The 20,001-nt window shown below is 47.0% G+C and overlaps 2 protein-coding genes across 3 annotated transcripts; both read left to right on the top strand.

Annotated features, from left to right (window-relative positions):
- Nucleotides 1-3,922: 3,922 nt before the first annotated feature.
- Nucleotides 3,923-6,789, top strand: Ccl14 (C-C motif chemokine ligand 14). 2 transcript variants are annotated; one of them, XM_027923813.3, is made up of 3 exons: nt 3,923-4,084; nt 6,014-6,128; nt 6,569-6,789. In XM_027923813.3, the coding sequence occupies exons 1-3, from the start codon at nt 4,012-4,014 to the stop codon at nt 6,654-6,656; spliced, it is 276 nt and encodes a 91-aa protein (XP_027779614.1). In that variant the 5' UTR covers nt 3,923-4,011; the 3' UTR covers nt 6,657-6,789. The 2 variants fall into 2 exon arrangements, with proteins under 2 accessions (XP_027779614.1, XP_027779615.1); XM_027923814.3 differs by having other exon boundaries at nt 3,995-4,084; nt 5,951-6,128.
- A 2,097-nt stretch (nt 6,790-8,886) lies between these two features.
- Ccl16 (C-C motif chemokine ligand 16) lies at nt 8,887-12,786 on the top strand. Its single transcript, XM_027923804.2, has 3 exons — nt 8,887-9,040; nt 11,462-11,582; nt 11,982-12,786. The coding sequence occupies exons 1-3, from the start codon at nt 8,971-8,973 to the stop codon at nt 12,127-12,129; spliced, it is 339 nt and encodes a 112-aa protein (XP_027779605.2). The 5' UTR covers nt 8,887-8,970; the 3' UTR covers nt 12,130-12,786.
- Nucleotides 12,787-20,001: the final 7,215 nt, after the last annotated feature.

Genomic DNA, 20,001 nt, shown 5'->3' with positions numbered 1-20,001 from the left:
AAATTCCAAAGCCAGCTGATTTATTATTAACTGAATAAAAATACATCCTTAGAACTTTTAGGAAATTTCCTTTTATCTTTGAAATTCAGACATTTTACCAAAATGTATCTAAATGTGTCCTTTATTCATCATCCCTGCTATTCCCTTAATTAGCCTTTTACTCTGAAGGCTTGAGCCTTATTTTAACTCAACTTTTTTCCTGTGGGTTCCTTATTTTCTTCTCTCCATTCATGCTATCGTAGGCTTCTAGAACAACCGGTGGGTATTGGATTTTGTGCATCTATCCCTTATGAGTCTTAACTTTTCCCTCATATTTTACACTTTATCCTGTGTGATAGAAATTTTCTTTTGTCTTTAGTATTGTTCTTTCTATATTTAATTTCCAAGAATTCTTTACTGACCTCAGACAGCTGACTTTTGGTGCAGATGGGGAGGGATTGGCGGGAAGTGATTGGAGAGAAGGGATAAAGCACAAGTGCATTCAATTTAAACTAGTGTCCTGGGTGATTCTTCTGCAGGTGTCCTAGGACCTTGCTTAGAGACAGCACTTAAAGAGGTGTGGATAGCAGGTAGGTGGGCTAACTGGTGGACCATGCAGGGTCTTCAGAAATGCCTTGCTTTTCTCCCCATGATGCTATTCTCAGCATAAGTAGAAGTCCCTAGTTCTCTGGCTATAAATGCAAATTCTGATTATAGGAGCTCTGGTTCTGCTGGATGGGGAGAAAGGAGAAGTGCATTTGCCAGGCTTTCACTGAGGTGGTCAGATTAACATCTGGGGGATAAACTGAGGGATGGGGCGGGGCTTTTTGTGAGCTGGGGAACTGCACAATTCTTGCTTGGCCCATGATCCCCTCTGGAAGACTCCCTCGGCAGATTCCTTCTTGGTTTAGAGAATTGTGCAAACCCTGCTCCCAGCTGCCCTGAAGTGGGAACTAGCCAAGTCATTCCACACAAGTTTCTTCTGCCAACACCCCTTTCTCAGGAATTCTAAAATAGATATTTATGTCACTCAAACAAATTATTATTGAGTGGCTATTTTATGTTATCCATTGTGCTACACATTAGGAAAATGATGAGAAGAAAACACATTAAATTGCTGTACTTTAAAAATACCTCAATCCATAGAGGAGACTGAAAATGAAAAAATGATATAATACTTGGGTATAAAAATTACATCTAATTCATCACTAAATCTCCAAAATTATTATACAACACTGGACTAAAAAGATTAGGCTATTTAGACTTGGAGGCAAACAGTCTGGGACTCCCCAGGCCTAAATTACATTGTCTAAGGGCTAAAGAAAACAATATAATGTGATGATCATTATTACCCAAAGTACATGTATGAGGACACAGATTGGTGTGAGTATACTATCTATACAACCAGCGATATGAAAAATTGAGCTCTATATATGTTATATATAAATAAAATTTTTAAAAAAAGAAAGAAAGAAAATAATATAATGCAGCTAGAAATCTGTTACACAGATAAGGGCTTCTGAAACCTTACCAGGCATAAGAATCATTATTAAAAAACAGATTGCCCTCATATGCACAAGGCCATGGGTTCAATCCCCAGCACCACACATACCCACACACACACCCACACACGCACGTGCACATACACACACACACACACACACACACACACACTGCTGGTTCCACCCTTTGAAATTTGATTCAGTAGGAATAGGAAAAGGCCAAAGAATGGCATAAAATTACATTTTAAAAAAGTGATGTAGGGGTTGGGGTTGTGGCTCAGAGGTAGAGCGCTCGCCTAGCATGCGTGAGGCACTGGGTTCGATCCTCAGCACCACACATAAAAATAAAATAGAGATATTGTGTCCACCTATAACTAAAAAATAATTTTTTTAAAAAAAAAGTGATGTGGTCACCAACTATATTCCTTTTCCTCCTGGTCATAATGTTGTGTATTTTCAACCCATTTATCATCAGGTGGGAGTGAGGTGGTTTGATATTGGCTAAAATTACTGTCTTGTGGGTGACAGTAATTTTATATCATTTCCAGAACTGGTTCATGAAAATCTCTCAGTCCTCCTTGGTCTCTCCCTTTTGGTCATAAGCTCAGAGGACTTAGGCTGCAAATGGTGGCATCACAAGATAGAAAAAGCCCTGGTTCCTGAAGGAGCGCAGGAAATAGCTCTCCCCAACACACAGGTCTTTGCCCCCCTGCTCACCTCATGAGACCATGACATGTGGAAAAAATAAGCCTTCATTTTGTTTAATCCCCTGGGTTGTTTAGTAGAGCAGTTAGCATATCCAGAATGATGCAGTTCAGAACTCCATAACTGGTGGAAAAATGAAGGGATTTCCTGGGCAGGTGGGCTAGACCTTCATGAAAACAAGAGTGAACACTTTCTCTTCCCAACTCATATTCTCCCCAGAAACAACTTGTTTCCTGAGATTGTTCCTAATGACAACTGTTGTCATTTTATTTGAAGAGTTAAACAGTGCAGTTACGAATGGTAACAAATAAAGAAAATTAATGACTGTCTCCACACCTAACCTTGAGAAGTCAGCCATTTCCTATACCATACACATGAATAACCTGGTTTGATTTATTTATTCATTTTTCCTTTAAAACATGCATTTATAAATCATCTCTTACATGAATGGACAAAGATGAACAATGGATGTTCCCTGCCCTGATGATTCCAGGTGAAAAGAGATTAAACAGCTACGTAACCACAACAGCAAACAAAATGGACAAAATGCCCCCCAAGAAGAGCATGGTGAGGGCCAGTAGACTGAGTCTGCAGAGTGGGATCTCATGTGAACATGAGAAGTCACTGGCCTCGTCTTATCCCTGGTTTCCATTTGGTCAATGGCCAGCTTAGACTAACCTAAGGATGGCAGGTATACAGAGGACAAGCTGCACAGAGACCACACACACCAGTCACAGGACTTCTTCCTGAGGACCTGGACACAGCCTCAGAATAGTTTCTAGTACAGGGCTCCCGCTCACCACTAATCAATAAAACCTGCTAGCTGTCCCTGCAGTGAGCATCCTCCAAGTTTTCCACCAAGCTTCTCTGGAGCAAAAGTCAGAAAGCAGGAGGAGGCGCCAAAGGGATCCCTTCCCTGAGCTCAGAAGGGGCTAAAATTAAAGCTCTTATAGAGAACCCAAGCCAGCCTGGACATTTTGGGAGAGTTTAGTTGGGGCGACCATATTTCTTTAGAGCACACAGATTTCAAAGCCAGACTGAGTTTGAATGCCAGCTCCACTTATCAAGTGTCAAAGCTTGTGCTTGGCTTCTGAGCTTCAGTCTCCTCAACTGTTGTTATAAAGACTGAATTCATAGTGCCTTTGGGACAGTGGCTATGGTGTGCAGCCATCATTCCATAAATGAGTTATCTACTCAGCATCATTGCTCTTCTTTACACATCCTCCCCCTGTGGAGAGGGGGATGGGGATGAGGCTGGGAACTGCTTCAGAACTTAGGTGAGGGAGTCCTGGCTCTGATCAATGAAGGGAGACTCCAGACCTCAACTCACTATCCCAAATGTCCTCTGGTCTCCAGATCCAGAATCATCACGCCCCACCTGCCCTTATTAGGAGACCTGAAACTGGAATTGGGCACAGGACACATCCCAGCCTTGAGATCTTTGGCTGAGGCTGAGACAGTGCCCCAGCCCCTATCTCGTGACCCACGTCAGGGCAAGGGCTTACATCAGAGGAGTTATTCCCGCTGAGGATGGGAGGCAATTTCCTGCCTGAAATCTTGGCTCTCCGTGCATCCTTCACACCACCCTCAACAAATCCTCAGGATGTGAAATCGCTGAGTCATCTGCTGCTTCCTGCTTTCTTTCAAAATCTCAGTTCCCTTATTTGAAAAAAAAAAAAAAAAAATATATATATATATATATATATATATATACACATACATACATACATATATATTTGCCTCAGTGATCATTTCTCAACACTTCTTCACCCCAGGAGCCTCGGAAGCCCCCAGCAGGCCAGCTCTCCTCCTGAAGAAATTCTCCATGGCCACCGTCTCCCTCCTCCTCCTCCTCCTTTTCTCTGTTGTCCTAGAGGCCAAGGTCGCATCCTCCTCACGTGAGTGCAACACTTTGTCTTCCTTCCAATCCAGTCCCTGTGGGAAAATAAGCAGAGTAAGATGGCTGGAGAGGTGGGGTGTAGGGGGTCTGCCATCTTCTTAAACTGGTGTCTTCCTTACTCACTCCAGGACCCTTCTCCTCAAGGCCAAGATGTAGGCCAGCCTTCCTCTCCACTCCCTCAATTCCTCTCTTTGCCAATAAGCATAAAAGCAGCCTATGCTTTTGGGGGGGGGGGGGGGGGCGGTGTTATCCCAGGGAGGTTAGGAGCAGGGTTTGGAACCCTTCAAGGCCATTTTGTCTATCAGCACCCTCCTCACCCTGAGATTTGCGCCCAACCTATTTCTGGTGTCACCCATGCCCTGTGAGTGCAGTATTACTTGGGTATGGACTAGAAGAGCCACAACAGTGGGGGCTCCTGTCCGGGCCACCCTTTTGCAATTTAATTCTTAGGATGAGCGGCCTTATCGGAAAGCCAAAACCATTCCTTGCCCTTCCGTTACCCCAATATAGCCACAGAAGCCCCCAGAACAGAAAGCTCAGTGTAAAATCCACTGACCCAGTCCAAAGTCCTCACTTACCGTGTGGGAAAATAAAATGGTCACAGTCCAAAGAAAAGGTGAAGATGAGTTAGAATTGGGGTGTCCTGACTTCACCGTGTTTCTGTTTTCAGAAACTGGAGGGGAATGCAGAAGGTTGTTGAAATAAAATTAGTTGAAAATTAATGGAGGCAAATATGGACAGTTTGATCTCTTTGAAAAGTCATTTGTCAGCTCAGAGAACAAAGGTGGTAGAGTCAGAGCCCTGAGTGGGCGTTAGGGACCAGGGATCCCTTAGTCCATTCCTTGGATAGTGAGGATGCTGCCTGGCATAGGGCTGGGTGCAGGACCAGACCTTTCTCTTTCCACCCAAGCATCTGCCCCGACATCCAGTGACCTCTGATGCCACTGCAGTGCCCACTCATGTTTCTGTCCAGCTTGGGCACATCACATGCACACACCTGATTTTTTGACTCTATAACCACAGTATGAGATTGTTCGTACAGGGCCCTTCCCGCTACCCCTGGAATTCAAGTTTGAGGTGACCTCACTATCACTCCCTTGCATCTCTTATAAGAGCTGTGAAATTTCACAGTCAGAAAATAGCTGAAGAGTCAACTAATCCAGTGATTTTTAGAACTTTTAGACCACGAAACTTTTTCTTCAAGCAAAATCTTCCATGGAAGCCAGTATATAATACAGGAAAAAGGGTTAAATGAGATCCCTAGGACACTGCTCTTAAATTCAGCAGTTCCCCCAATATAGCCAAAGAAAGCTCAGTGTAAAGTCCACCGACACAGTCCAATTACAGTGGGGGAAACAGAGAGGGAAAATAAAATGGTCACCGCCCATAGAAAAGGTGAAGATGGGTTAGAATTGGGGTGTCCTGACTCCATGACCATTGTCCTCAAGAGTTTGGTGTGGACCTTCTTCCTTCTCTGCAGTCCATGGGCTTAATGGGGACAGGACAAGGGACTGGGTGGAGCCGCATCCCAAATGACATGTCTCTTGAGCTCTGTTGGCATTTTTTCCAAGTACTCCTAGTTGGAGCATCTTTTCTGAGTAAGGAGCTCAGGTCCCATGATCTTGGGCCAGTCACTAGCCTTCCCTGTGAGTCAGTTCCTAGTCAGTGAACCCCACCTTCCTAGTGTGCTCAATGAGAAGGTGGGGTTCACTGCTTTCCAAGCCTGGAGTTGGACGTCATCAGCTGACCTTCCCATGTGGGGTGGAGGAAAGGGGCTGAAGAATGCTAAGGAGAGGGAGAAGAGATGAGCTTCTCCAAAGCCCTCCCTCCAAGTTCAGCGGGGCTGTCTCCTCCCTCCTTGCAGGAGTAGCAGCAATGTATCCTTGACGGAGGCTTCACCTCAGCATGCCCCTTGCTTTCTCCTCAGGAGGACCTTACAACCCCTCAGAGTGCTGCTTCACCTATGTTTCCCACACACTCCCGCGTCATCGGATTATAGATTATTATGAGACCAGCAGCGAGTGTCCCAAGTCCGGAATTGTGTAGGTGGCAACGACACACCACACTGGGGGAGGGAGAGCCTGGGGAGAGGGGCTGGAGAGGAACAGGATTCCTACAAGGCCTCCCAGGTGCGTCCACACAGGGAGAGGCAGCCAGAGGGCACACCGGGGACTCAATGACTGAAACCTGCTGAGAGAGCCACCTGAATGCTGGCCCCTTGATGGGGGGGGGCATCAGGAGAAAGGAGGAGGCACAAGATCACTTCCGGGGGGTGGGGAAGAGGGGGACACAGAGACTACACGTGCTGGAGCCCCAGGGACTGAAGAGCATGTCTCTGAAGAGAACCCAGCCCCTAGCTGCTGCTAACACAGGAAGGAGAGATGGGATTGGCCCAGCAGGGACTTGGGAGGGAGGGAGGATGGGCTTTCTCCTTGGCCACTGGACCCCTTGGTTTGTAATCCTTCTCCCTATTGTTCCACAGCTTCATCACCAAAAAGGGGCACCCCATCTGTGCCAACCCTAAGGATGAGTGGGTCCAGGACTGTATCAAGGACCTGGAGGACAGCTAAGTGATCCAGAAGCGCTGGAGAAGGGCTCAGCTCAGCCGAAAGAAAAGAAGAGGCCAAGGCCCCTCCACCCCAACCTTCCCCCACCACCCCTGGGAGCTGCCCTGCCTTGAATTAAAGACCCCTCATGCCTTTCCCTGCCCTCGTTCATTTCTACTGAATTTGTCCATTGGCAGGAGACTGGTGACACCAGTGAGCTGAGCTGGGTGTGGCACCTCAGCATCAAGTCTCACTGTGCACAAGTTTTGCCAGAGTCCAGAAAACAGGTCCAGACTGTAAGTGGGGTAGTGGGAAGCTGAGCAGAAAGCAAGAGAGAAACACAGGGTGAAGCCACCTCCTCACACACCTCCTGTGTGCCAGGGGTAACACGCACCATGTTGTCAGTGCTTACCACAGTCGAGTCACCCTGCTAAGCAGCCTGTTTGCACCATCTCATTTAAGCTTCACAACAAGTACAGAAGCTAAGACTCACTACCCGATCTTCATGAAACCCTCTCCTTAATAGTCAGACTCCAGAGTGTGTGTGTGTGTGTGTGTGCACGCATGTTTTTCTTTGCTGCTGACTGGGATAGAAATGAGTCATTCACATTTATACAGTTCCTCCCTCTTCACTTACATATACCAGTTTATACTGTTTGCTTTACTCCGTTTTGTATCCCCCACAAGGCCAAGCAGAAAGCCTGGCCCATGTCAGGTGCTCATTAAATGAATGGATGAACGGATGCATCATGGATGGATGGAAGGAAGGAAGGAAGGACAAAATGAGACAGGAATCAAGAGATCTGCGCCCCAAGAATAGGCTCCTAAATTTATCTTCAGGGTTAAGGAGGAAATTCGTGTACTTGGAGGAAGAGCGTGCCTGGTGTAGGGACCATGACCGCCCTGCCCTGGCTGGCAGCCTTTCACAGACAAGAGTGTGTGGGCCAAAGCAGCGACCAGCAGGGACCAGTGGGCTAAAGGCACACCCAGGCTTCCTCAGACCCCCTCACTTCCAATGAACAGAGGTCAAGGGAGCACCTCACAGACCCTCCTTCCCTCTCCTAGGAAAATGTCACAGTTTTACCACCACTGACTGCCTGGGACCCACCAAGACTCATTGCATGAGATGTGTCTCCTATTTGGAAGCAGTCACAGCAACAGCAGGCGCCCCCAGGAGCTGCACATTGCCTATGGGGCCCTGCCTCCTGCTGCCCTCAACTCCTGACTCTTCCCTTAGGCCTCTGAAGCTTGCAGTCCATTAGCAGTAAAATCCCCTGCATCTTCTTTCTCTTCACAGACTGCTGCCATAACCTGGGACCAGGTCTTGAGGCAATGGAAAGAGAAAAGACGCGGTGGGGCAAATTCAGCCAGAGCCCAGGATTGATGGGGGTGGGGAGCAGGTCCCAGTGAACTCAGGACCATGGAAACTGCCTGTCAGGTTCACAGCGTAGGAATGCCTCTGCTGGTCACAATTGGCCACAGTGGCAGGGTTCGATGAATCTGTATTTGGAAAACCCAGACTGCTGCTGCACCTAAAAACCACTCCGGAGGGCTGGGGTTGTAGCTCAATGGCAGAGTGCTTGCCTAGCATGTGTGAGGCAGTGGGTTCAAATCTCAGCACTGCATAAAAATAATAAATGAATAAAATAAAGGTCCATCAACAACTAGAAATATAAAAACACTTCAGAGTCTAAGGTCCAAAGAGATAAATAAGAACACAGACAAACCAAGCACCTCAACAACAAATGGGAACTCAGGTATCAGGCTTACTGTTTTATCAGAGTATTAGTAGCATAACCTGTGACAAGAAAGAGTCTGAGCTCAATCAGGTGTCCTCAGACTGGGGATGGGGGCCCTGCTCACCCTCCCAAAGACCAGTCACCAGAGGCAAACTGGGACTGCTCTACCCCGCCTCCTTCCTCAACCCAGAGATGGTGGTAGGTGACACTGTGAAAGCAAAGAGATCTGGTTCTCGGTACTGCTGACCCATTCACCTCCAACCCTTGCGACCTCCCGTCTCTAAGCGCCAGCGGCCTTGGAGTAGTGATCACTTCTTCACTATTGAGAGGATTACTTAGAATGGGGCATGCAAAGTGGCGGGCAGTGGCCCCTGGCCACACAGTCCTCCAATCATCCCCTCACATGAATTCAAATCCTGCCAACTCATCAGCTCCCGCCCATCCTCCACTGCCAAAACAGAGGCAGCTGTTTCTCCTCCTCCACCCGCTCCTGAAGTGGTCAGAGTCCAGAAAGCTGAGCAGTGGGAGCACCAACGACCAGCAGCAAGGTGGACACCTCCACTCAGCAGTCCCCTGGAGCTGTACTGCCCTGCTGAGAGATGAAGGTCTCTGTGGCTGCCCTCCTTCTCCTCATCCTCGCCACCACGTCGGCTTCTTACTTCCAGCCAAGTGAGTCCTTTGGTCCCCGTAAGGCAGGGATGAGAAAGGGGAACAGGTGGCAGGCAGAGAGGGGATACCAAGAGTACTGTCAGCTCTCTGACCGCTCCCAGCCTTCGCCCCAGCTATGGGTCTCAATTCCTCCCCTGTGTGAGTAGAGTTGGGCTTGATCTAGAACCTTCTGGGGATGGGCAGGTCTAGGAAACTGAGTTTCGGTTTCCTGAGGAGTCTGCAGGAGTCTCAGGGAAAGAGTAAGGAGTAGAGGAGAATGCAGTGCAGTAAGTAAGTGTGGCAAGTGAAATGAGGGTGAGGAATATAGAAGCCATCACTTGGGTCCAAGCCCAGGAGTGGGGAGTCTGAACTAGACACCCCACTTCCTTGCAGCGGCTGCCATGGATTACTAGGACTACCAGATAAACAAAATGAGTCTCCATGGGATGGCCAAGTATGCTATTTGGAGATCTGTGCCCCCCTTTCTCACTCCTATCCCACCAAAGACCAAAGAGAGGAGCATTGAAAGGTTTGGGATCTCAAGAGAGGGGGAATTGGGACCTATTTGTCCACTCCCTATCCCCTGCCTCTGCCATTATTTATGAGTACTAGTGACAAAAAGAAAAGCACAAAGACACTCAGCCCTTCTATGCAGAAACCTTGGGTGGCCACAGCCCATCTTTTCTCCCAAAGTTTGTGGTCTGGCCTGGCTGGGCCTGCATCAACACACAGAGGGGCAAAGGTCAAGTGCATCATGCAATCTGTCCACATACTCTCAGGGTGACTGACCTTGGTCTTTGTAAACTCTATTTTGAGAACCAGGGACAGGAACATCACTTATAAAAGAACTGTACACAGAGTCACTTATGGAGGAACTGTGTGTGTCTGGTGGGTGGGAAGGGACAACCATGTCCTCTGGGAAGATCAGTCAGGCCAATGCAGTGGGTTCAGATCTCAAAGAAAATAGTCCTCCTGAAACATGGATCAGCCAAAGGGCGCTCTTGAGATATCCCAAAGTTTGTCACTGGTTGGAAACACAGGGTCAGACTACACAGAAGGACTTACTGGCACTCTGCGGGTTTGGGGGATGGGAGTGTCTCTGGCCTGACTTCCTGGGTCGTATCTCCAACTGGCAAGTAGTCAGGGGAGCTCAAGAGATCACTAACCTATCAAGTCCAACATCCTGCAAACCTCAGAGAGAAGGAAAACAGCTGTTTCCAAGCAAGAAGAGTGGCCATTACTACCATTTGTTCTCAATGATATTCTAATGAGCACCAACTGAGCTTTCTGTGGCCGGGCTGGGTCAGACATCTTCTCAACTATCCTCACGGTGATCTTTTTAAGTATTTTTTATCCCCATTTAATGGATGAGAAAACTGAAACCTAGAGTGATTAAGAAAACTACACATAGCTGAGATATGATGGTCCCCACCTGTAATCCCAGCAATTCAGGAGGCTGAGAAAAGAGGATCACAAGTTCTAGACCAGCCTCAGCAACTTAGTGAGACCCTGTCTCAAAATAAAATTTTAAAAAGAGCTCAGTAATAGAGCACCCTTGGGTTCAATCCCTAATATTACAAAGAGACAGAGAGAGAGAGAGAGAGAAAATTGCTCATGATTCAAATAATTTATTCAAGATTCTGATCCCAGCTGACTCTGAGGCCTGAATCGTACACTTTTTCCTCTTGGTCATGGCTCCTCTTTCACCCTCTTCCCTACCTCAGCAGCTCTAATGCCTCCAGGTTGGAGCCCAGATTTCACCATGATTTGGTCAGTGTGTGTCCCATCCCTCTCCCTCCCTTTCATCTCCTCCTCATCCTTCCTCCTCCCCCTCCTCTCCCTCCAGGGACCCCAAACTGCTCAGCGATGGCTAGATCCCCCAACCTCAGGCCTCTTTCTTTCTTCCACATCCTACAAACCCTTTGCCTGTCTAGATCCTACTCATCTTTTGAAAACCAATCCAGGCACCCACCTCCTGCTTTAGGTACTTCCTCAATCACCAAGATTGGGCTCAGTCCCCCTCATTCTGTTTCCACAGCACCTTGTCCCAAAGTCTGTTCTGCCTTGGACCACATTCTATGGTAGTGTTTGATGTTTCACTTTCTTTTTACCCTGGCTTGTGGTGGCCTTGTCATTTTACCCCCCAGAAAGACATGAGCTCAATACATATTTGCCAAATTGAATCACAAGTAAGCCAGTTTCATTAGCAAAGATGAGTCTCTGCGCCATTTGTATTTAGATGACACTTAGTTCAGAGGCTGAAGGCTTCCCATGTGTGTCCTTGGAGGGTTTCATTTTTTTCTCTTTCCCTATCACCCATCAAGCTGCAAACAGGTGGCTTTGCCATCAGAGGAGTGGCATGCGATCCATGGGAGATGGAGGTAAGCAGCCTTGGTCTCCCTCTTGATCTCACTGGCTCAACTTGCAATGTGATTCCTTCAGGACACCCTGAGGGGTTGAACATTCAAGCCTCCTGCTGCGTGACATACTATGAGAAAACACTGCCACAGAAACTGGTGAAAGGATACAGAGAGGCCCTCAACTGTCACCTGCCAGCAATCATGTAAGCACTTGCCTGCCAAGACATCTGTGGAAATGGGAGGGAAACCCTGGGGCAGGAATGGGCTGCATAAGACCAAGAGGTCTCCATGCAGTGGAGTAGGGAGTGGCCAAGGGTTTGGGCTTTGAATCTCAGGGACCAGGGTTTAATTCCTGATTTTGCCACTTACGCCTGTGTTTTCAGCCAATGGCAGCCATTGTGAAACCCGAGCCTGAATGTCTAAGTTGAATGGGGCAGGGACTAAGAGAGGGGAGGATGGAGACTAGAGAGGTCTAAGGGGACCCAGATAGGGGAGCTGAAGGGAGACTATAGGGGACATGAGCCGTGAGAGTTGGAGGGGGCATGTGGACTGGTCCCCCTTTCTTGCTCCACAGCCCATGACATCTAACTCTGCCTCCACAGCTTTGTCACCAAGAAGAACCGAGAAGTCTGTGCCAACCCCAATGACAGCTGGGTCCAAGACTACATCAAGGATCCCCAAATACCTTTGCTGCCTCCCAAGAACTCGGTCTCAGTTAAAATCATCAGAACAGAAAAAGGCCAGCCCTAGTTTGGCTCCCATGATGATAAGGCCTCCATGCAAGCCCAGGTCTGTGGAGGAAGGAGCCCTATGGTCTGAGGTAGCACAGTCATAAAGACACAGGTCAATGATCAAAATAAAAGTATTTTTAATGTTGTCTCAACCTTGTGAGGAAATGTCAAAGTTAAGGGCAGGGAAAGATACATTCTCCATTCAGGAAAAAAAAAAAAAAAAAAACCTCTTTCACCTTCTTCTCATGCTCTGCATCCCATTTCTCACCTTACACTAATATACCAGGTGTTCTAAATATTCCAGTTTCCAACCAACCAAACCATCTCTAGTCTCTGAATCTTGGCCCATTAACCCCATAGAACTCTTGATTTTTCCTGTTTATCTTATCCCTTTCCTGGATCTATTTTTTCTCCCATTCTTTTTTTTTTCAAAACATAATTTGGTGGTGGGGATCGGGGAGCCCAGGGTGGAAATATCCATGTTAATCACTTTTTAACCTGTAACAGAGACATTGCTGCATCCCCACCCCCACGTTTGGTCTTCCTCAAAGTGCCATGCAAAGGATACCAGACTCAACAGAAGAGGCGTGCTCCTGTAGCTTCCATACTAAATTATGCAAGGCAGAGAAAGGATATTAGGTTAGGCTGGGGGTAAACTCTCAATCCAGATCTTAAGCTTGCAAATAAATAAAGTGTCCTTAATTGCCAATTTGATTCTTAATTTTCTTTTCCCTGAGAGCATAAAAGTCTTCCCACCCCCTCCCCCGCCCCAGCCTTTTCTACATTGCCTTAATAATTTTGACAAGGTTGGGAACTAGAGAGTTACGTAGCACTAAGGACATGAACATAGAGTAGATATCCCCTGCTCTCTACTCCTCTCTCTCCAGCTCAAAAGCAGGGAGCTGAATTCAACAGAATCCAACATTTTCAAAAAAAATGCTGTTGAGTGGACAAAACAAAATCTGGCAATTAAAGTTAGATGACTACTAGAAATTAAACTAGTGAAAACTGGCTCATGAATTGGATTCTGGCGAACTGACTCTTTACTGCCCCCAGTGGCCATGTTGGTAATACATGAGCCTGCCTCTGCCCCATGGCACCTGACTCTTTCTCAGAGAGACTGGAAATTTGAACCTGAGAAACAGACTACTTGTGTCTGCAGCAGAGGTGAAATTCTGGCAGCGTTCCAAAGGAAGAGACCTATGAACTTCTGCCCTGAAGTTCCTGACGCTGCTCTGCTTCCTGCCCTTCTCCAAGATGAGGGGTTTGGCTAGTCTTTCAGTTCCATGAGGTACCCCAGCACCCTGACCATTTTTCCTCCTTTAAAAAAAAAAAATGTTGAAGGGCCACAGTGGCCCTTAGCACCCCTGGATTAACCTTCACTGGTTTAGATCAGTTCTGGGATGTGTGTTCATGTGTGCATTAAAAAAATATATTAATATAAAATGTATCTGGGCTGGGGATGTGGCTCAAGCAGTAGCGCACTCGCCTGGCATGCGTGTGGCCCGGGTTCGATCCTCTGCACCACATACAAACAAAGATGTTGTGTCCGCCAAAAACTAAAAAAAAAATAAATATTAAAATTCTCTCTCTCTCTCTCTCTCTCCCCCCCTCTCTTTAAAAAAATAAAATAAAATATATCACTTTAATCATTTTAAGCATACAGTATACTCACATTGTTGTTCAGTCATCACCCCTACCACCTCTAGAACCTTCTCATTACCCCAGACTGAAGTTCTGTGCCGATTGCCTATCAACTCACCATTCTCCCCTCCCCCACCATCGTTCTATTTTTCTGTCACTATGAAGTTAACTCCTCTAGGTTGTTCATTTAAATGGAATCATACAGTGTTTGTCCTTTAGTGACTGACTGACTTCCCTGAACGTACTGTCTTCTAGGGTCATCCATGCTGTAATATGTCAGAACCTCATTCTTTTTAAGGCCGAGCAGTATTCCTATGGTTCGTATACCCTACATTTTGTTTGTCTCACCACCCATCAGTGGACCTGTGGTATCCCCCCTTTTCTTTCTGATCGCCAGAGTTAGCAGATCTTGGTTTCTGTTCCTTGCATCAAAAACAACCTGAATGTGAACAATGACCCATCAATCACCACTATCTTAAGAAGGAGCTCAGAGGCAGGTGAGGAATCTACCCCACATGCTGGCTACCATTTGTTCTCCACAGGAGGTGAGTGCTACCTATTTTTGTCCTTCCCTGGACTGTGAGCTCCTGCTCAGTGTCCCAGGAATTCTCTCTGCACTCCTTGCTAACAGAGCTCAAGTGCTACAGCTAAATATGATCAATGCCCCCCTTCAAGAGCTCACAGTCTGAGGTTCAAGGAATCACTAACCCACACAATGTAGTCAGGCCTGTAGACATGAGTTGGGGGTGGGGGGAGTGACAGGGCTGTTGAGTGGACAAAGCAAAAATCTGGCAATTAAAGTTAGATGACTACTGCAAACAAACTGGTGAGGCAGGACGAAACAGGAGGCAGGACAAAACAGAGGGCACACCCAAGGCAAGAGGAAGTTTCAAAGTCCTTAGCCAGCACCAGGGTCAAAGTCAGGGAAGTAGGATTCAAAGTCTTAAAGGACAGGAATGGGCTGAAAACAGGAAGCACAGGGCCCTGATTCTATCAGGTTGGAAATTAAATGTCATTTTTTTTAATCCTGTTCATCAGAGGAGTTCAAGGTTGAGCTGTCAGTATAAAAATCTGAGTATTTATATATACAAAAGCAAATCCCCACCCAGCACATAACATACATCTTGCCAAAAACGGCTAGTGGTTCAGAACCAGAAGGGTGATTCATGGGCACATTTAAGTGTTTTTTTAAAGGGCTATTCTAAGCCGGGCACAGATGTGCACGCCTGTAATCCCAGTGGTTTGGGAGGCGGAGACAGGAGGATCGTGAGTTCAAAGCCAGCCTCAGCAACTGTGAGGCACTAAGCAACTCAATGAGACCCTGTCTCTAAATAAAATACAAAATAGGGCTGGGGATGTGACTCCGTGGTTGAGTGCCCCTGAGTTCAATCCTTGATACCAAAAAAGCGGGGGAGGGTATTCCTATTCTTTTCAAGGAAGGAAGATGGGTACCTGACTTTAACACACACACACCCCTCCTCATTCCGACACACAGGGATTTCCAGCTCTTGCCATCCTAAAGTGAAGACCTCACCCATATACACCTACTTCAACCAGCTTATGGAAGGAGCTGTCAGTCCTGTGGAACAGAGGTGGCCATTTGGGAGGGAGTGGAAAGTAAGAACTTTATTAGTGGATTTTTTTTCAGTCTTGTATGAGAGAAAGGGGTAATTCCAGGTGAATGAGGCCCAAACAGAAATGGGGGAATGAGCTGGGACAGAAAGAGAAGAAAGTGAAAAAGCAACTCTGGGTAACACAAGAGCATGTTCCTCTCCACACCATGAGGATTTGGATCAGATGACCAGATGTCCTGAGGCTAACTTTAGAAATGCTATTCGCCCTCTGACGTGGGCCAAGTGAGCACACACTTTCCCCCAGGAGAGCACATGTGTGCATGTTCATGTGCAAGCAGCCACTGAGAGTTACCAGCAGCCTGAGTTGGCACTTGGGGGACATAGCTGATGTGATGGTTAAAAGTCTTTGGAACCAAACTTGGATAGAAAAATCCAGGTTCGAATCTCAATTCTGCCACTTAACTTGGGTCACCACTGACTCCCTCTAAGCCTCCATCTCCTCACTCTGTGGAACAGATGGATGGTAGTAGCTACCTATTGATGTGGAGAAGATTGGCAGGTGATGTGAGGAGTACTTAGCACACAGTAAGTGCTTCACAGAGGGGCCCTTTTTTTCCTGTATCTGACGTTCCCTTAGGACCATAGGGTATGGGTCAGGGAAGAGATATGAAGTATAGTAGATGGGGTAGAGAGAGATTCTCCTCATTGTGAAGATAAAGGAACTAGACGCTAGAGAAGGACACGAAAGTGCCCAATGTCACACTATGAGTCTCTGGCATATCTGGCACTAGAACTTGGGGGCCATATTTTAAAAAAAAGAAAACAAAACAAAACTCAAATCCACATAAGCCTGAGACTCCTAGAGCGTGGGAAAGACCGGGGTCACCTGACTGAGGAAGCAGTAGCTCCAGGCCTGAGGCTTCTCTCCCATGACCTGGACTACCTGGAGAGCTTGGCTTCCGGGCAAATGTCCTTTAACTCCTGACAAGAGGGCTTTAAAGAAGCAATGGGCAAAAATGCAGAAAGTTTCTTTGAGTCTCTTCAGAGCCCAGTATGTATTAGCAGGGCTCTTATCTCTCTGAGCCAAGTTTTCTCTTCTGCAAAATAGAACTGATATCTTAAAGGGTTGCTGCAATCATCCCCAGCCCCCAGCACAGGGTCTTGAACAAGTATTACAAGAAAAGATAAAACACTCTTGTTCTCTAAAACGCTAAAACAAGGGCTGGGGATATAGCTCAGAGGTAGAGAGCTTGTCTAGCAATGTGCAAGGCCCTGGGTTCAGTCCCTACTACTGGAAGAAAATTAAAGAATCTTACCCATGGATGAAAGAACTTTGGTCAAGAAAATGCACTGGTAACCAACCCCCTTTGAAGTAGGAAACGCCCCCAGAACGTGGTTACAGACTGAGGCTGATACTTCAGAGGAAGAGAAGTTGCTCTGAGTGAACCAAAAAGAGGGAGTTTTGCCCCTGAGAGCCTCAGGGGAAAGAAAGCAAGGAATAGAGGAAGAGGCTGGAGACTGCAATGAACAGCAGGGGCACCCTCCTCCCCAGAGCTCTCAAAAGTTCCATCAATCATTTGGAGTGGTTTTGGGGAAATTGAAGAGGGAGATAAATCCAAATCCAGTGTAACGTACATGTGACACATGACCAGTATCCCCAGAACAAGCGATTAGAGATTGAGAACTGTGAAGTAAGTCCTTGGGGATGCACAGAATCATAAGAAAACTTTGGATTCTAGAATTGATAAAAATGAAAAAAAAAAAATCAAACTGCTCTCAAAATCCAGAATGGCTGCATTAGATTGGGTGGTGACAAAGAACTCACTGAGGAGATGACATCTAACCTGAGAGCTGAATGCCTAAAATGCATCAACCATGAGAGCACACAGGAAGAAAGAACTTTCCAGGTAGAAGGCACAACCTGTTCAAAGGCCCTGAGGCAGGAACTCACTTGGCACCTGGATGGGGCAGCTGGAGCATGGAGGAGAAAGAGAGCAGGCTGGGTATAAAAGAAGGCAAAGGGGCCAGGACTGTAGCTCAGCGGCAGAGCACTTGCACCTAGCACATGTGAGACGCTGGGTTCAATACTCAGCACCCCATAAAAATAAATATATAGCTACAGCGCAGTGGTGCACAGCTATAATCCCAGCAGCTCAGGAGGATCGCAAGTTCAAAGCCAGCCTCAGCAAAAGCGAGGCACTAAGCAACTCAGTGAGACCCTGTCTCTAAATAAAATACAAAATAGGGCTGGGGATGTGTCTCAGTGGTTCAGTGCCCCTGAGTTCAATCCCCAGTACCCCAAAAAATAAATAAATACATACATAAATAAATAAATAAACAAAGGTGCTGTGTCCATACAACTAAAACTTTAAAAAAGAAGTCAAAATCAGGCCACTCAGAGCTTTGTACATCAAAGCAAGGAAGGAGCAATTTATTTCATGAAAGGTGAAAAGCCACTGGGATTGTTTCAGCAGTCAAGTGAAATCCTCTCATTTACATGTTTAAAGAAGCATTGGCTGCCATACAGAGATGGATCACTGAGGGCAAGGAGCCCTGTGAGGAGGCCACTGGAGCAGTCCACACTACAGTGATGGTGGCTTAGACCAGGGTGGGGGGGATGGAGGCAGAAGAAAGTGAGTAGATCTGGGAAATGTTTGAGGGATCCACTGGGAACATATTGAGAAAGGCTTGGGCTGGAGCAACCGGATGACTGTTAGTGCCATTTACAGAAAGGGGAAGTCTCATGGAGACAGGAGGTATCAGGAGTTCTGTCTGCTCGTGTTAACTTGAGATGCCTGTTAACGCTCCATGTGGCCACGTGGAGTGGGATGTTGGCTATCTGAGTCTGCAGTGCCAGGAAAAGTTCAGGCTGGAGATATAAAGCCATGGGACCATCCGGATTCAGGAAGAGGGAGTGGGTAAGAGGCTCCCCCAGGAGCATCCAAACGTCTAGTGGTAGAGCAGAGCAGGAATAGTCAAAACTGGAATGGACAAGGGGCCAGTGAGATAGCAAGGAAGGCAGCAGAGTGTGGTAAGCCCGGAGCCCAAAGAAGAAATGGTGCAAGAAACAGGGAATCGGCAAACTCGGTGGGTGCTACCAGAGGATAAGTGAGAATAGAGAGGTGGCCGTTGGATTTGATCCATGGAGGCCATCCGTGACTTTGATCAGAAGTTTCAGGGGCAGACCTAAAGCCCAACCAAAATGGGTGGGAGAGGGAATGGGGTTTGTGGAAGTCGGAGCAGCACTGGGAGCAACTCTAAGAAGATTTTGTGGAGGGAACCAGAGACAGGTGTGGACTCAAGGGAGATTTTTAAAGATGTGAGAATGTGGAGCATGTTGCTATGCAAAGTATCCAACCACTCTGAGCATTCATTTTCTTTGCTATGAAACAGAGACTGAGATCCTCATGACTGTAGGTAATTGGTAGATCTACACACATCAGAATTGGCTAAGTGCCTACTACCAGGCCCAGCTCACAGCAGAGCTGCTCCCTTTCCCTACAAAGGCTGCTTGAGTCCAGCAAGTTCTCCCTAGTAAAAGAAAGACAAGATAGGACGACAGTTCTCAATTCCACGTTGTCCATTACAACAGCGAAGGAGAAGCTGGAAACGGAATCACACGGTGAGCAGCAGAACCAAGACATCATTTGGGAATGTTATGCTCGAATTCGGGACCCCCAAAAGACCACCAGAGACCCAAGATCAATGTAAGCAGCAAAGAGGTGTTTACTGCGAGCTAGCTCGGTCCTCCGTGCGCACACATAGCAACTGGTGAGGCTGAGAGGCCCCGAGTCCAGGGTTGCAGCAGTTTTATACATTCTTTGGAGAAGGCAGGGACCCCCACATACATCATAGCATCCCTTAACAAATCATCACACACCGCGGGAAAATTAAATAACAACTCTAAAACATGATTAGCACATTCACTGGCGGGAACAAGTTGGGTAGGAGTGATTGGTTACTACAAGAGGGGGATTCGTTTGAACTGATTGGTTTAAGCCACGAGGGGTGTGCTGAACTACATGGTTTCCCAACATGTTATCAACCACCATAAACTACTGGGAGGGTCATCTGGCATCCCAGGTATTTCCTGTCTCATGCTGATTGGTGGCTGCTAGGGGGTTACTATGGGTCTCCACCTAGCCTGACTGAGTCAGGGACACCTGGCGCAGCAGATCTCTCCTGTTATTTGTAGATAAACCACTTAGCAGGGTGGGAATGTGCCTAGGAGTGCTCTGTGGGTCTTTTCAAGGACAAAGGTCATGTCCCTTCCTTGGACAGGCTTTGCTCTGAGATAGAGGCTGGTTTTTCAGGAACATGCTTACTTCCACCGTGAGCACACACCAGAACCTCCTGTCCTCTCCTCCCTTGCCTTCTAACCAAAACAGGAGTCCTTCTCTCTGGACTGTACGCATGGGGTTTCTCATCTGGACCACAGAACACAGATGATTTAAGTGACCAGTTTCCAATTCTCCTAAGGACAAGATATAACCAGCACCATCCTAGATGCAAAGGAGAGAAGTCTATTATATCCAATGCATGGCTTAAGCCAGTTGGATCCAGTTGGAAAAGGCTGCTGGGCAGAAGCCACTTCCAACTAGAACCCTTCCTACCCAGGGCCTTTTGCATCTGTTGGACTTCCCCAAACATCTATTCATGAAATTCACACAAAG

The sequence above is a fragment of the Marmota flaviventris genome, chromosome 17 (assembly GCF_047511675.1).
Source record: "Marmota flaviventris isolate mMarFla1 chromosome 17, mMarFla1.hap1, whole genome shotgun sequence".
Classification (NCBI taxonomy): domain Eukaryota; kingdom Metazoa; phylum Chordata; class Mammalia; order Rodentia; family Sciuridae; genus Marmota; species Marmota flaviventris.
This window is presented reverse-complemented; position numbering and strand designations above follow the sequence as displayed.